Source organism: Galeopterus variegatus, unplaced genomic scaffold (assembly GCF_000696425.1).
Source record: "Galeopterus variegatus unplaced genomic scaffold, G_variegatus-3.0.2 Scaffold3720, whole genome shotgun sequence".
Lineage (NCBI taxonomy): Eukaryota > Metazoa > Chordata > Mammalia > Dermoptera > Cynocephalidae > Galeopterus > Galeopterus variegatus.
In genome coordinates this window covers 171,546-189,219 of record NW_007729831.1, presented here as the reverse complement: position 1 = coordinate 189,219, position 17,674 = coordinate 171,546, and the positions used below count along the sequence as shown (strand labels likewise).

General features: G+C 38.6%; 1 protein-coding gene across 1 annotated transcript in view; it reads right to left on the bottom strand.

Moving 5' to 3' along the window:
• Window positions 1–9,136: 9,136 nt before the first annotated feature.
• ELL2 (elongation factor, RNA polymerase II, 2) overlaps window positions 9,137–17,674 on the bottom strand; it is a 51,582-nt gene continuing 43,044 nt past the window's right edge. Inside the window, exons 9-12 of the mRNA XM_008585798.1 lie at window positions 14,754–14,817; window positions 11,201–11,372; window positions 9,404–9,448; window positions 9,137–9,312 (exon numbers count right to left, since the gene is read on the bottom strand). Coding sequence (XP_008584020.1) covers window positions 9,196–9,312; window positions 9,404–9,448; window positions 11,201–11,372; window positions 14,754–14,817 — 398 coding nt within the window. The 3' untranslated portion in view covers window positions 9,137–9,195. The remainder of the gene's footprint in view (window positions 9,313–9,403; window positions 9,449–11,200; window positions 11,373–14,753; window positions 14,818–17,674) is intronic.

Genomic DNA, 17,674 nt, shown 5'->3' with positions numbered 1-17,674 from the left:
AACTAATCAGCTGTAACATGAGAAGATCACCAGACAGGAACCTCAAATACCAAAACACCTCTGATAAAACCTAAAATGCCTAAACTTCAGGGGGGAATCATATCTGAGCTTCATCTCCCCATTGAAAGGGCAAAGCAGAAATTGAGAAAACAAGTTCAACAAAAAGCCAGACCCTAAATGGCTTTTGCTAATGACAAAGGATTTGGATAAACATACATTCAGTGAGTGCGGAAGGCCTTCTTACCTCAGGGCCTGCCTTTTCAACAAGTTTCCCTGTCATCTCTCATCCAACTTGTTAGCCTCAGGATACTTCCCCAGGGAGGCTGTACCCCATTCCCTAGCTGCACTATGTCATTCTCACAGCATATAATTCACTCTCACTGCTAACCTTTCATTCTGCAGCATGTACCACAATTGGAATCAACTGGTATAATTCAGATTTGTCTTGTTCAATGCTGTATTCCCACCACCCAGCACAAAGCCTGGGTGCACACAGGTACTTGTGCAATGAACACAAAGATGTTATGGTGGGGGAACTTACAAACATATACGACAGGGTTTAACACAGGTCTTTCTGACAGCTTTGGTTAAAGTCACAAGACAATCAATGCCATCTACCTCCATAAGAGAAAGCTGGATCCTGAACCACATATGCAGGACTTGCAGAGGGGCTAGTGAGAAAACTCAGTTTTGATCCCCTTAGCTTCTGGCTCCTCTCTCTGGTGTGAAGGGTGGAAGCTGAAAGTCAGCCAACGTTGGAAATCAGAGGGTTTCTAGAGAGTGGATAGTGTGCTTCTTCCTTACCACAAGGCTGACAGCAGTTTCACGAAGACCACTTAGAAAAACTGGTCTGTGACTCCTCAGCTTGGGGACACAGAGGGCTGATATGTGATTCACGCCTGAAAATAAGTCTACAGCAGAGTCGAGGATGGGAAGACACTCTACTCTCACAGATACCAGGCCAAAGTGCTTATTTGTTTATGGAGAGGGTGGGAGGGTGGGTGAGAGATCAGTTGGTATGTTGGCATAGTCATTTATAAGGGGGGCTAAGGTACTAGCTTCCTGCCTGAGGCGGCCAGGGGTATGCTATTGGAGCCAGATGCTGAGGGGCACTGCCAACATCCAGAGAGGCCGGAAAACGTTCTGCTCTGATCTTAATGATTTCTTTCCATCTGCTAACTTGAGCAGCAGGTGGGGTGGTGATAATTGGCTACCACAGCAATAAAGACTTGCCAACAGGGGCAGAGAGAGAGGAAGGACTGATGAGGGTGGATAGAAAGGTGGCTTTGCCAACAGTCCCCAGTGTCCCCTTACAGCTGTTCTCAGCTGCAGAGTTCTGGAGCTCAGGTGGCCACCAGACCCCTGGAGACCCTCTTGGTGCTCCTTTGAAAAGGGCGATTTTAAAGAACTCTATCCTTGGGAGGAGAAGAAAGAGCTTACAGGTACAGGGGAAGTTGTTTTCACAGCAGCCTTTTTTCCAAAACACCTTACCTGTAACGAACCATGTCAACCCTCTCTAGTAACTAGGTGGAAAGGGGCACTTAGGCTTACAGACTAAAATGCTCTTTAAAAGCTGTTCTCTTTAAAGACAACTGGAAAAGAGAATAAAGAGAACATTCAAAGTTGAGCTCAAGTTTGGAACAAACGCATCAGCACTATGTCTAAGTTACTGGTAGCCATGAGGCTAAGAGAAGCTAGCGTGGACTTGAGAAGGGTCACAGAAAAAACTTCTTTCAAAGAGCAATCAGGAGCAGAGTCTTTAAAATGTTCTGGCTTGTGTCTTCCTACAATAGGAGTTCAATCACTGTTATGCAAAACTCTAAATTAACCCAATAGGGTTGTTCAGTTCTGGCTGGCTGCTTTGGCATAATTCTACAAAACTTCCCACATCCAAATATGAGATGGAAAGAAAGAATTTTAAAAAATACAATAAACATACATATAGGAAAGTTATTAGGTACTTCTCTACATATGTGATGACAACCTCCTCTGGAGTGGGTATTGCTCCATTCATGGATGAGAAGCCAAGGGCTCTATAACCTTGCCCAGGGTCTGTAGCCTGTGAGGGGCAGAGCCAGGATTCTGAGAGAGGCTGTCTGGCTTGGCTCCATGCTCTGGCCTGCTGTGCCCACTGCTTGTGCCATGGTGCAGCTTGTCTGGCACTTCACCACTACCTGTCTTTGTACAGTTTTCCAGTGGTGGCTGCTGGGCTGTTCTCAGCCCTATCTAGGAAAGATGTGTAAGTTCCTGGGGTCGCAGCCTGCTGTGCCATACGCTGTCACTTAGATGTCTTTATTTCACCATCTAGGAACTGAACGCAGCTGTTCCGGATGTTGTTGATGGGCTCTGCTAGTACTACCATTATAGGAATCCCAAAGTCCTTCCATTATCCTCAAAATGCCTGCCACTTGGAAGGTTGCACAAGGGCTAGGCAGAAAACAAATGTCAATAAAAACACATGTTGAAACATCAGGCTAGAGATACTTTAATGAAGATGGAAAAACGATGCACAACACCAATTTTAGACTGCTGTCCTTTACTATGTTCTTGAGAAATAAGGGAAAGCTATTGAAATAAGTCCTATCTGCAAGTTATGACAAATGATAAAAGTAACTTTTAAATCCATTTCATGTCCTATTCCAAACCATTAGAGATTGTTTAGACACTCAAATTCCAGATGTAACGAGAGGTGTGAATGCTAATATTGAAGAGACATCCTCTTCAAAGGTGTCCAGTTAGTTAACAATGGCGAATGAACTCCCAAAGTCAAGTCAGTCCGTCATGGGCACAGGTGTGAATGCTAATATTGAAGAGACATCCTCTTCAAAGGTGTCCAGTTAGTTAACAATGGTGAACGAACTCCCAAAGTCAAGTCAGTCCGTCATGGGCATGTTTGCCATCATAAACTAATTCCTAACTCATGACTTTGGAAAGATTAAGTGGCAAGACACACAAATCTGAATGACACTGCAGATTCTTGGCAGTAATCCAAATCCTCTGGCTACACGAATTTTAAATATAACCTATATGAATAGTCTGCCTCATTCATTCTTTCGATAAATTATTACTGAGCACCTTTTATATGCCAGGCAATAAGCTAGGGGCTGGGGACACCCTGGTGAACAAGACAGTCTCTGCTCTCACAGAATTTAATAATGCAATTAGTATCCATTTATAATTATGATAAATGCCACAAAGGGAAAGTATAAACTAAAAGAGAGCATATACCAGGGTGACCTAAGTTAGTCTGGGAGGTTAGGAAAGATTTCCCAGAAGTGATGCTCAAGTGGAGATCGTAAGAATGTGGAGGACTTAACTAGGTGAGGAAGGGATGAGGGATGGGGCTGCTGGTGCAGAGCTGACTTAGTGTATAAGGCTTGGGATAGGAGGAGCAAGGGTATTGGAGAACCTGCAGGAAGGCTGGTATGTCTGGTGTGCAGAGTGGGAGGAGCAGGAAGTGAGACTGGCAGGGGAGATCATGTTGCCCATGCACACCACAGCAGGTTTCTTTGAGCCTATGTGGAACTCATGAAGTATGGAGGGGCATTCAGCTGTGCCTCTAGAAGCACCAGCTTTAGAACTCAAACACGCTGGCTCATCATGAGGGCCCATCTTTAGGAAGCACTTTCCTACATTGCATAGACCTAGATATGAAGGTTTTTTTTTGCCCATCTACAGATGCCCACATTGTACTATCTAATTACAGTATTTAAAACCAGTCTGGCCGGTCAGTTGAATCAGGTAGCCAGGAATGGAAAATGACACATCTCTACCATCACATACACAGCAGAATCATCTGACCCCCAACTTGAGCATTAAGCAATCATCAAATATTAGAGCCATCTACTGCCACTGCCAGCCTCCTGTCCTAATGTCAGAAAGGTAAAACCAGTGGAGCGGGTACGGGTAAGTCTAGCATTCAATAAAACAAACCCCAATCACCCCACCTTGAAACTTCAAGCCTCTCTCTGCCTTTGCCCACTTTGCAATTGATCATAATGAATTCATTCTCACCTGGAAAATAATGCTTCAACAAACACTCACTGCATTTAGCAGATAATCTGTAATTTGGATAGCTATTCTTCATAGAACTTACAAGTGCTTTACACACAATATGAAACCTCTTCCATCCCCCAGTAAGGAGATATACTTTCTTTCACTTTATAGCTGAGGACAGGGAGTCAAGCTAAAAGTCACGTACAATGTTAAATGTCCAGTCGGGGAGGGACTGGGGAAGGCTGCTGACACAATTATAACATTTGGAACCTCATTCCTCATTGAGGCTACCTATAAACCTAATCAGGTCATCGATAGCACTAATTCTTGTAGGTTTTTAATATCAATGATTAACTGGAGCTTTCTTCTTTTCTTCCTACAGTATTCCTTCAGAAAACTTTAAGAAACTGGAGGTTAAGGAAATTGTTATTATCAACACATTTGAAAGTGAAGGGAACATAGGGGAAATGACCTTTTCTCAAAAAGTATTTGGCCTCCCTACAGATTCATTCTATCATTTCTGACAATCAACTCACTGAGAATAATCCACTAGACATTACCCTGACTCCCACCTTCTAGCCTCTTAGGAATCAAAAAGTTTATCTACCCTGTGTGGTGTCACTGGAATTGTCACTTTGGGAAAATTAGTCTTACCCTATATCAATACATGAAGGGCAGTATAGAATAGTGGTTAAGAGCACAGATGCTGGCGTCAGGCTTCTTAGGCTCTGCCATTTCCTAGCTATGTGATGGGCAAATTTCTTAACTTCTCTAAGCCTCGGTTTACACACCTGTAAAATGGAGATAACAGGTGGTGAGGAGAAATAGAATAATGCATGAAAAAAAATGTGTAATAAATAGGAAACCCTCAATAAATGTTAACTAGGATTAACGTTCCCCTAGTAGATGCTGTTTCTACACTTATAAAACAGATTGGGTTCTGGAGCAAATACCCTGCTCCCACTTCCTAGAAGCACTGACAAGTGCTATCTCTGTCCCAGGAAGATCATTTACATTAGGGCATCAGAGAACACTTTGTCCCTGGGTTGTTTTTTTGTTTTGTTTTTTTTTTAAGACAAAGTTAAGAGCCTTGAAATGAGACAAAGGAATAACAAGTACAAAATTGCAAAGTTAACATTTTTATTGAACTGAAATTGATGTAGAACAGCAGGGGCCATCACAGCTGCGGAGCTTAGTAACAACTGAAAAGCCCCTGTGACATTTTACCTTTGAGAGTCCTAACATGATTTGGGTAGAACAACTGAGAAACAGCATAGATATATTTTTAACACTTGAAAGTAGTTTGAAATGAGCCTCACAGCCTTGTTCAATTTTCAGGTTACAAAGAACATTGATAACATCTTCTGTGGCCTTCATTTAGTAGTGTCAGTTAATATCCTTCCCCAAAACATTCCTCTCAAAGTGCTGGCTATAATTTTTTCCCCATCCAGTACACGTAAGAAAAGGATTTAGTAACACTTGGGCAAGTAATAAACTGTTAAGAACTTTAAAAGTAGTAAAGGCATATTCCAAGCATACATACGTAACTTGACACTCACACTGCAGGAAAGACAATGAACTGGCTAAAGAGTTTCAACCAGGTTCCAGAAGCAAAGTGCACTGATGGAAAGAGTAAGGCACCCAAGCAGAGTGTCTGAAGTGATGGATCATTTTTGTTTAAATCACATTTCAACATCTTGCTTCCAATACGCAAATATGCATTTGTTTTACATAATAAGGTGAAATACTTTAAGGGAAAAGAAAACTCCTATAAAGGGTATAAGATCAGAGAGGAAAGAAAATTAATACTGAATTTTTATAATCAATGCATGGAACAATGATATAAACTGACCACAACAATTACTTTTGTGAGAGCAAGTATGGAATATCTCTTACTACTTAAAGAGTTGAAAGTTAACTTCTATAAAGTGTTCCACGGGAAATCAACGAGATAGGAGAAGAAGAAATCCCCACATTAAAAAAAAGAACACATTGGGGCCGGCCCAGTGGCGCACTCGGTAGAGTGTGGCGCTTGGGAGTGTGGTGGCGCTCCCGCCGAGGGTTCGGATCCCATATAGAGACCGGTCCGCTCACTGGTTGAGCGCGGTGCGGGCGCGACACCAAGGGTTGCGATCCCGTTGCTGGTTGCGGTACGGGCGCGACACCGAGGGTTGCGATCCTGTTACCGGTCACGAAAAAAAGACAAAAAGGAAAAAAAAAAAAAAAAGAACACATCTAATTAATGTTATTTTGGTTTGCTTTAAATCAGCTGCTCATTCCATCTGCTGTTGATTTATGGGTGTTGGTCCTTCAAATTACTGTAGATGAAATGTGATGAAAAAACACCACCACGACTCATTCTCTAATGTTGACAATGCTGTTTTATACTTACTATTCCTCCAAAAAAACCAAACCAAACCAACCAACCAAACAACTAAATAAATTCTTTCACCAGAGTAATCTGTACTAAGTGGCCACCCATTCCTGCAACAATCATTTGTTAAGAGTCTTGAAATCTTGCAGTAGGGGATGAAAAATGATTAGAAATATTTTAACTGGCTCATGCCCATCTTCAAAAGGGATGCAACCCTGGGTAATAGAAGATTTAGAGATTTACAACTCTCAAACTCGAAACTGATAGATACACATTTTGCAAGGATCTGTCCAATGTATACAACAAACATCTAAATTAAGGCTTTTACTGGTATGTGGTCAAGTCTATGGGTGTGCAATGCTGGATTTCCATAAAGCATCTCCAGCTTCCATTGTTACCCAACTTGTAAACCAGAAGATGTGCTGATGTAGATGGGTAGGAGCTCCAACTGGAAGGCTTATTTGTAAACAGGTTCTGAAATAAGAGTTGGCAGTGAAATAACTGAGGGGGCACCTCAGATCATGCAGAGGGGGAAGTGATTTGCACTTGCTGACAGGAATGGCCTTTAAAAAAAAAAAAAAAGCCAATGGTTGACCTTCAAATCAAGATTACAAGATTTTAGAGACCTAAAAGTTTAGAGCTACAGCCGGGTCAATGGTTCTCATTCTTTGGCTTGCAAAAGTCACCCACAAGAAACGTGAAAATGCAGTTCCCTGGACCCTACACCCAGAGGTTCTAATTTGGGAGATGCAAGTGGCTCAAGCACCTTGCTTTTGAGAACAATGATGTCATTAACTATAAACAACCCCCCTCAGAAGACTTGACTCTAATAATACGAGGACCAAATTTATCCCCAATTGTTTTCTTTTCTTTTTTCAACTTAAAGTTTGAAATAAATTAATATTTAATAATGATTGTACCAATTCTGAGGTAAAAGGAAGAGCACCAGGGATCTCAATGCTAAAAGAAATAGAATTCCCTAGGAGGTCCATGCTATATAGAAATCATATTTCTGCAGTAATGTTACAGAGTCATAGTGCAAAAGGGTCTTGTTTCAGTCTTTGTATAATCTGTATACTTTTGTATACTTTTAATATATTATCTAATCTTTCCAGTTTATGTTTTTTAGAAGAACTCCAAAGAGAAAAGTTAATTTACATGCTTTCTCACATTTTCTAGATACCAACATTTTCTGGTTTACAGTGATATACAACAAAGTTATTTATTTAATTTTTGGATGCTGGAGACAAACATCTTTATTAAATATACTACCAAAATTTTGGCAAACATTTCAAAACAGGTTTGTAAACATAATGCTTCCCTTTTCAACTGGCAGCACTTGAAAAGACAATACGATAAGACAACACAAGTTGAATCAACATTCGTTCAAAATCCTTATATTTCTGACCACACAACTTATGTTCCCACATGATAAAACAAGAGATAGTTTAAATCCGTGTCGACAGATAAACTCCATGAAATGAAAGTTTGTGCTGTTTGATGAATCACAGTATGTTATGGTTAAATATATCTGTTCTTTTTTATACTCCTGGCACCCAGGATGAAAAAAAAATCTTTAAATATACATCTCATGTAGGTAATAGCTTCTTTGCATATCTCTCTTCAAAAAATACTTTATAGCAGTATATAAATAGGTTACCTACACATTTAATTTTATAATTTTGCCCCAAAACTATAGATCTGTTTCATTTTCATAACATATCAATTTTTGCCCAACATTAATAAAGCTGACAAACTGTTGAAATGGAAATGCTTTTGTCTTCCACAATAGAAGTAGCAATTTGACAGAAAAAAAAAAAACACAATAAAACCTACAGTAACACTCGTCAGTTGTTTAACCTGAGCGTTTGGCCTACTGAGAGTAGCAGCTTTGTTTCCTTCATGCACACTCACATCCACACCACCTCTGCACACATACAGGTCGAGCACACGCTTCAGACGCTGGTAGGCCGCAGTGTGCTTCCCACTGCTCTAATCCCGTGGGAAGCAGTGTAGCTAATGATTAACCACACTAAGTACACAACTAGCAAACACCTTAAGGCAACCATTGCAATGGGGGGTTAACTTGCAGGGTGGATTTAATGTTCTAGATCAAGTCAGCCTATGTATACATTTGTGTATGTAAGTCTATACACATACAAATGCTCATACACCTTTCTAGTTTTTAACCCTCCAAAACAATGTTTTAATTTTTTTTTTGTATTTTGTGCAAATTTCTAAATATTCTACCATTTAAGGCAAAGAGTTTGCATTAAGAAAGGTCAGAAAATAGGCTTACGTTTATCCAAAAGCATTTCACCTTGCACTTCACTACTCTAAATATTCTACCATTTAAGGCAAAGAGTTTGCATTAAGAAAGGTCAGAAAATAGGCTTATGTTTATCCAAAAGCATTTCACCTTGCACTTCACTACTTTTTTTTTTTTTTAAACACACACAACTTTTAAGTGTGGACACTGGATCCCCAATATCTAAAAAAATTATCCTTAATGACAAACACAAGTTTTTGAGAAAAAAAAATGATTTAAAGTATAGACAATGGATCTCCAATATCTAAAAAATTATTTCTATTAACAAACACAAATCTTGGGGGTGGCGGGAGGGGGGGGGGCGGGAAGGACCAGAAAAAGCAGTTTTGAAATGCAGGGAAGCAAAGTAAAATGAAAAAAAAAAAGTAACTCAAGTTTACTAATACTGAAACTTTCAACAGGCAAAGTTTCATCTTTTTAGAATCTAGAACAACTCATTTGGAATTTTAAATAAATAAGCTTAAGTTTATTCACATCTTCTGGTCCAAGCAGAGTTCTAGTGCCATGACTCTGCTTGCTGTTGGTCAAATTCACCTATTAGTCTTTTGATGTGAGCCAGCTTGTTATGAAGATACTCGCATCTGTATTTTTCTTCATGGTAATTGGGACTAGACTGTAGATGAAAAAAACAGTAAGGAATTACGTTGCAGAATTTATAACACTTCTCAACTACAGGTCAGAAAACCAACAATGATGATACCTACCTGCTTGATCTTCTGATATTCTTGTAAGACTTCTTCATGAACATTCTACAAAATTAAAAATTAGAAATCAGAAGAGACCAACTCTTTTTATTTTTGGCAATACAAATAGTTAACACACATTTGGCAAGGGTGTAGGAAATATTGATGATGGGAATGTAACTTGGTACAATTTTTATGGAAGGCAATTTGGCAACAGCTATCAAAATAGCAAATGCAAAATTGACTCAGCAATTCTACTTATCCTACAGATGAACTTGCCCCTGAGTGCAATGACGTATATACAAGGTTATTCACTGCAGCTCTGTTTGTAGAGCAAAAGACAGTAAACAAAATGGAAATGTCCATCAGTCCATACAAAGAATAAGAACCCATTAAAAAATGGGGAAGCACTGTATGTACTGATATTAAAAAATTCTCTAAGACGCATTGTAATGTTAAGTGAAAAAAGCAAAGTGCAGAACAGTTTGATACCATTTATTTAAAAGGGAAAAATAGAATACTATTATATTCCAAGAATTTCATTACTTCTACGATGAACACTTCTTCCCGTTTTAATGAAACCAGAATAAACAATAATGTATCATAGTTTAAGTTTACTGGCACGTAGGGCCATGGTACATTTTACAACTGAAAAAAACTTAGATTCAATTAAATATGGTATACATGTGAACTTTCTGTGTTTATACATACGATTCATATACACACATGTTTACATACATGCATACACCAAGCACACACACTTCTGAAAGAATACATTGGAAATCAGTAATAGTGACTGCCTATAGGTGGGGAAATCAGACGTCTGGGAAAAATATACCTAGCTTGTCCTTATGTACCAGGTATGTATCTTAGCAGTTTATATCACCAACCTCTTGCCCCCCAAACACTGATTCCTCTGGCAAAGTCTTCCATAACTCTCACCAGCTTGTTGAAAGATTAAGGCCCACTAATACAAGACATAATGAATCTCTAGTACACAAATGTTCTCAGGCTATTTTTCCTGTTGTGGGAAAATTCATCCATTCTCTCCAGTCAGAACAATGGTAGGGAGCCAAAATAGAGGCACCATACCATCATCCATGGCTATGAAGTGTGACAAAATTACTCTGGCCTATGCAAGGAGGGAAATATTCATTTCTACCAATCCTTTTGCTAAGAGCTATGAAAAATATGAGGAGACAAGTCAGGCATCTATTGTTCTTTGTTAGCTGCAGTAATATTACCACTTAAAGTAGGGAAGTTGAAACAGATTAATACCTGTTAACAAACAACAGCTTCTGGAATAGCTTGAAGCACCAAACTTTCCTTCAGTTAAACCCCAAACCTCTGTAGTATTAAGTCTCCTTTGTATCCTATGTTTCTATCTTCCCTATTCTATATAAGATTGAGGTTTAAAAAAATTTTAAAAAATTTACTTGAAATAGCACAGTTTTGGGGAGACAGCACCAGACCTAGGAGCTGTAGTCTGAGTTGGCAGTGTAACCAAATATTTAAATGAATCCCAAGATCCAACTTTTTTTCCTATTTAGTTGTGTTTGGTATTTTCTCAAAACACTATATATTGTGTTATAGTGACACAAAAGTTTTTTTACCGGTGGTGGAAATATAGGTTCGCTGTGTTTATTTATTTTTAAGAACTATTTCAAATAAAGTATTTGGTTTCCTAAAGCAGCAGAGAGGCTGGTCTGCCAGAGAACTTGTTCTAAAGGCTAGGGGGATGGCTGGGGTTAGGTGTGGCAGGGAAAGAAAGAAGGTAAAATATAAAAGTCAGTCCATCTAGTAAACGAATCCATTTACCTGATACTCTTTTGAGCCTGGAGAAAGGCGCTTTCGTTGCGCGTCCAGTTTGATAAATCTTCTGGCTACAGTCTCCATTCTGGCATGCAAAGCCCTGTACTCATCATACTCAGCATTGAAGTCATCCTTGTAATTCTGGCGTTGCTCATAGGAGACGATAGCGATGTATTTTCTAATAAGAAAAAAAGAAAAAAGAAACAGAGCGTAGGTACACAATAAACATGACTGCTTAAGTCTGAAATTTAAATCAAGTATTTAGAAACTATATCCATGTATGTATCACTAGTATTTAATGCTACTCTGCCACTGGTTTGCTGCCAAATTACTCCTTCAAAGACCTTCCAGGCGAGATTATCGCAAAGGAGAGCTTAACAGCTTTAATGAAAGGAGTGAATGTGAAGAGGATGTGGGGGCAATGGAATTAAGAGCAACTATGTAAAAAGAAAACAATACTTACATAGGTCTAGCTTCCTGAACCTTTCTCTATCAAAAATAATTCAACACCATGCTAATGGCAGAGGCCAACCCATCAGTTACAAGTCACATTGAGACAGAAGGACTAGATGGGTAACATAACACCAGGAGAATATCACATAGTCACTAAGTGCTGAAGTCAAAGCTCTCTCTGGACCCACTGCTTTATGAGAGGAAGTCTTTCTTTCAGCTTTTCAGACCTGCTGCCCCTGCAGGAATCTTCAACAAAGTGCCTCAGGCTTTCTGCCCCTATCCCTTTCCTCATGTTTCTGACTAGGCAAATATATGAAACACAAAAGGAGAATTGTTTATTATTTTTAAAAATAAGTTATCAAAAAAAGGTATATTTCTCTAGTTCTTCTTAAACATTTAAATGCCATACTATGTGTAACAGAAAGACCGTTAAATAAAATACCACAAATCTGTGTTTTACTTCAGGGTGTGTATACCCCTAGGGACCTGGTAAGTGAAGGGCCACTTTCCCAGTGTCAATTTATTCAGTGGTAAATAAATTAAAACAGTATTTTAACATTAAAACAAACTTCTTATTATTTGTTTACGGATCTGGGAACTGGCATCACATTGGGTTCTGGTCTGGTTCTTTGCACTCTGCTCCAGTCATGGAATTCAAAATTCTCTTGACTTTGTGAGATAAAACTATTTCAGGCAAGTGGCACAAGCTTCAGGATGTCCCCTGGGGGTCCACATATATTCTTCACTGTGGTAAAATCTTGGAGTTCAGTTGTTTCCAAATGGTTTTATATAATCATACCAGTTTTATCTAAATTGCTATATCACAGATGCCTAGCTGCAAATGTGAGAAAAGTGAAGCAGTGAGCAAACTTAGTGTCCTCATTAATATTTTTATTCATGCTGAGTTAGACAGTCCAGTGGTTTAATTTTCTAAGTGTAATTGAGTCAGCCGTAGCATGCTGGTTTAAGTCAGCCCTGCTGGTGTCTTAGCTGTAAGAGGAACACCACCAGCCAAGCAGTGAAGCAGTCCTCCCTAGACTTGGGCTGTCTTGACTGCGCACCAGAGGGAGCCCCGAGATAAAAAGAGGTTCCTGGGGATAAGCGTATATAAGCAAAATGGTTCAACCAATCTGGAAAATCAGATTTAATTTCTTATATATTTATCCCACTTTCTCAAAATCATACCAGCAGTATTTTATTCAATAATTTCCTTAGGGGAAAATACCAAATTGGCCAACAATTGTGTTGCTATTATAGAAAACTATGTAGTCATACTAGCATTTTAATAAAAAACATTTCACTATTTTTAACAAAAACTGTTATGGTTCTACAGTTAGCTCTTAATGCAGTGATAGAATAAAATTTTTAAAAGTTTGGATAACTTATAACCACAAGTAACAAAAGTATTCTTACTACATAAAAATTAGGAATATTGTGCTTAAGTATGAATTATTCAAAAGCAGATCATTCAGATTTGATAGCATGTCTTTTTGGTTTTCTTATGAGGCAACTGAAGTTCTGTATTTTTGGTGGTTTTTTTGAAAATTCACGCTTTCCTGTCATTTTTCGAAAATTTACTGTACTTATATAAAACTTAATTTTTGGATAAAATAAATTGCTTTACATAAACAAATTAAGCAAACAAGCAGGCAGCACTAGAAACATGACAAACATATAGAAATGCACTGAGGCAGATGCAGCAACCATCCTTAGATCAGTAACCTAAAAAAAGACTTCTAAATATAGAATTAACTAAGTTGGCATAACACAGCAACAGCCTTGACTCTATGGGGAAAAGTTTAGAATTTTTTTTAGTCTCACCCCACGATTCTGTCATATCTAACAAGTATATATCCCTACTATAAAAAAGAGGAATTCGAAATCCATCACAAGAGGATGAGAGCACTATACTGGTAGCTGTTACTTGAGGGTGCCAACTTTCAGAAGACTTTGAAGGAGAAGTGGGTTTGCAGATGGAGAGGTGAAGCTCCTCAGCAGTGGAGCCAAGGGCTATCCTGGGAACGTGGCTGCAGACAACCAACCCTTCCTGGTCCAACTCAGTGTAACTGCTCTTCAAGGTTAACCCACAGAACTCTAAAACTATACACTACCTCAAAGGAGACAGTACTCAGCACGGTTTCTCGGGTTCCTGTTGGTTAAGAGATAATCAGCATCATGGTTTCATGCTGTATATCATTCCCTAGTAAGTGTAGCTTTCGCATCACTGTTAAGCAGAAGTAACACATTTTAAATCCAAAGTGTCCTCTACTCTGGAAACAAGCAGGGCTAAAAAGCATAGTTTAATGTTGTCCACCATGAGATGCTACTACTAGGAAAAAAAAAAGTTCATACAGCCCATGTTCCATTCTCCATTCTAGTTATTTGCACATGTGTTAATTTTCAAAGCTATCTACAGTCAGACCTGTTTTCCCTTTCACTCTCCGCTTTTCTAGGCTCTTGCAACTTAATTACTTTCTTCTCACAGAAGCCTTTTATTCTGTAAAAAAGCTAGAATTACGTGTCCAAGTTATAATTTTCGTGATAACCAGTTGCAAAAATGTCCCCAACTCAGCATTTAGCAACTTGTTGTCATAACAAGAAAAACATTATAACCAGTGCTAAAGTAAAATGATCAAATTTTATTATTCTGTCCTCTTAAAATTGTGGGCAAAACTGTATTTAAATAAAAATCAGTCTATCTCTACTTTGTATTATTAAGGGCAGAGGTTCAAGCACTTTGTCAGTAAAAAACCATCCTTTTGGGGTAACCGAATGTGCATTGATAGACTGTCAACTTTGAAGAGTCAGATCCCTGAAATATTCCATAATCAAATGCTTGGCCTGGCCCTGGAACAAAGGGCAGGCTTCTCTATACTTAAAGGCCAATGAACACAGCGCAGAGCAGGAGGAAGCACAACGTGCTTATGCAGACAAGGGTGGATTTGGGACAAGCAGACTTAATGGCAACCTTTCAATTGCAGGGGTGGCTCCAGGACTCCTCTATTTCTGGAACTTCTTACTTTTCTGATTTGCAAATTATGAGAAAAGAATTAGCCAACTTTCTAAAATTAAACAGTGCTCCCCATTGGCAGACATATAAACTTACATCAAATAATCTGGGAGTTCAATTGTTGAAGGCTCCGTGGAGGCAGTGCAGCCCTCTTTAACTCCTAGGAACAAAAAATTCAGAGCATTCATCAAACAGTATGGTTATCAAATGCCTGTAATTCTAAAATAGATTAGGAACATCTGGAACCCTTTTCCTCAAATTCTATTTTTCCATCTCAATAAGCAACAGTGAGCAAGGAATACAATTGAACATGAACAATAGAGGCCCTATGACTACTGCCAGCAGAACCAACGCCAGGCATTTAAAGCACCCTGGCTACTGCAGTGTCTGCACAATAAAGGAATTCCATCTTAACCCAAGGTCAATCTTCTATTCTTTCAACAACAGTTGTGGCATCTGCCCAGCAATTCAAAGATTGTGGTGGCAGATGCAGCCAGACAATGGGAGATACAAACTTTACATCAACATCTACTTTTCATGGGATTCAAACAAGGCAGATGAGACAAGTCAGGTAGGAGACTGATTTGGTCACTGTATTTTTACTGCCACCCTTTTTTTGTATGCAGATAGTGGAACTGGGTAGGAAGTTTTCCCATCAGTTTAAAGTAATTTAAATAAATAAGGTATTATTGAGTGTTGATTTATACTCCTCCAATCTCTAGCCCTCATAATACCAAACAAATTTTTATTTATTTATTTATTTATTTTGTCCTTTTTTTTGAGACCAGCCGCACTGCACTCAGCCAGTGAGCGCACTGGCCATCCCTATATAGGATCTGAACCCGCGGCAGGAGTGCTGCTACGCTCCCAGTGCTGCACTCTCCTGAGTGCGCCATGGGCTCGGCCCCAAATTTATTTTTTTAAGACAAAAAAATATAAAGAGGGGCCAATCACTCAGTACTATGCTGTGAAAGTGTGTAAATCTCTAAGTATTTCATTTGTTTAAATGCACCATTTCCAGAGGGTGTGTTTAAACTTTCTATTAGGGTATTCTTTATCATTCAAAGTAAAGTTAAACTAATAACTCAAATCCTAACCATGACTGCTGGCAAAACATAGGTTTGCTATAAAAGTGAATATCTGATCATTTCTCAGTTTAATATTTTAAAGGACAAAGTATCCTAAACAAATTATACAGATTCTGTGGACTTACTGTTCATCTATATATTTGATTCAGGCTTGGATAAAAGAGCATGCTTTTTTAATAGCCTGAGCCCTACAGGAAAAGGCATCAAGTGCAGGTCACCTGACTTCCCCTCTTCCACAGACACCAGATAAGTTCCAAAACATGCAGGGGATGTGGGTCTGGATCTGTCCTCAGTTTGTGATAATCCCAATTGGCTCTGAAAGGTACTATATCCTCAAGTGAAGGATTCAAAGACAGTATGTCTGCTTCTCCAGGTCTCCACCTCTGAGGACACTCAAAACTCTGTTGTAGGTCTTACTTAACATCCCAGAATCCAGTCCTATGGGCACTAGCCTCTGACTCAGGATCATCATGAGGGTGGGAAGTGTGGAGAGTGGAGTACACCCTGGAACCTCATTTATTATCTATGGACATGTAGTTTTACTTTTTCAAGCCTTTTCCTGACCTGACAAATTCAAGTACAAGAGTGTTGGAGAGAAAAAGTTTACATTTACCTCTTGAGCTGTTATATAGTATTATACTAATCTAAATATTTCAACAGATATGCTTTGACATGCAATATACCCAATCCAAGTTAATAAAGGTACTGTATCATACTATTCTACAAATCTATCTTTGGAAGTACTACTAAAAGAAAACAATCAGCTAGATGATAAGCAAATACTCACTGAATGTGAAGGTCTTAATTAGCTCTAACTGATTTCAGGAAAAGAAAAAAGAAAAAAAACAATCACAGCTTGTCTTATATGGCAAAACAAAAATGGTTGGTTACATCTAAGAATTACAGACTTTCACTGTTAGGGGCAAAATACAGAAAGACAACACTTAAAACTCTATTCATTAAAGTAACTTTTCTAAAGTTGTATTTTTCTGGGGAATTTTGCCTTAGTTATTCTGGGTTTAAAATCGGCAGCAATGCTAAATGACGGACTTAGATCTTCTATGTTCTGGCATGTTAAGACATTAAATTTTAGAGGACATTTTTTTTTTTTAATAAGAAAAATGTAATTTTGTCATTAGTTTTTAAGTACACCGCAGATAAGCACTCTTTCTACTGATTAGCTTTTCTGTAGAGATAAAGCATTACTTTAAGCTTCTTTGGGTCTCTAGATATTTGGCTTTTAAGCTCCTAAAGTCTGAAATGGTTAATTTTACAAATAACCATTGATGTTAGTTTACTAAAACAGGACTCTCAAAACTGAGGAAAAAATAAAACAAAAACTTAAGATCTACAAAACTAATAATAGCCAATAGCCTTGCAAAAGACAAATTGCTTTCACTTCAAATGAAGATGATGTTATGGATCTGCAAATATAATTTTACCTTCCCTGTTTTGTAAAGAATTTGACATTTCCTCTGTGCTAATATTAATTATGTGCTTTAGCAAGGGTGACTGTTTCTTTGTGAAAGAAGGAAATGAATATTTTTATTGCTAATTGTGTGTCTGGTTAAATCAGCTCAAGAATGGCATACAGTAGGTCATGTTGAGGTTGCACAATATCACAACAGATATGGAAAAGTGCAAAGTCTACCTTCTGAAAGTGAGTCTCTGGAGGATGACAGGGTCAGTTTCAAATGACATTATCTTATTAAAAAAATATAGAAACCATGTTTAATGGTTGGGTAAAAAGAGGCTGAAAATAACTGCTGTAAAATGAAAGAAAAAAATCTCGAAAGCACAATACGAAAATTAATAATTAAACAAGATCAGTTGCTTAAAAAGCACTACTAATTGGGCCGGCCCGGTGGCGCACTGGATAGTGCGCCGCTTGGGAAGTGCGGCGGTGCTCCCGCCGAGGGGTCGGATCCC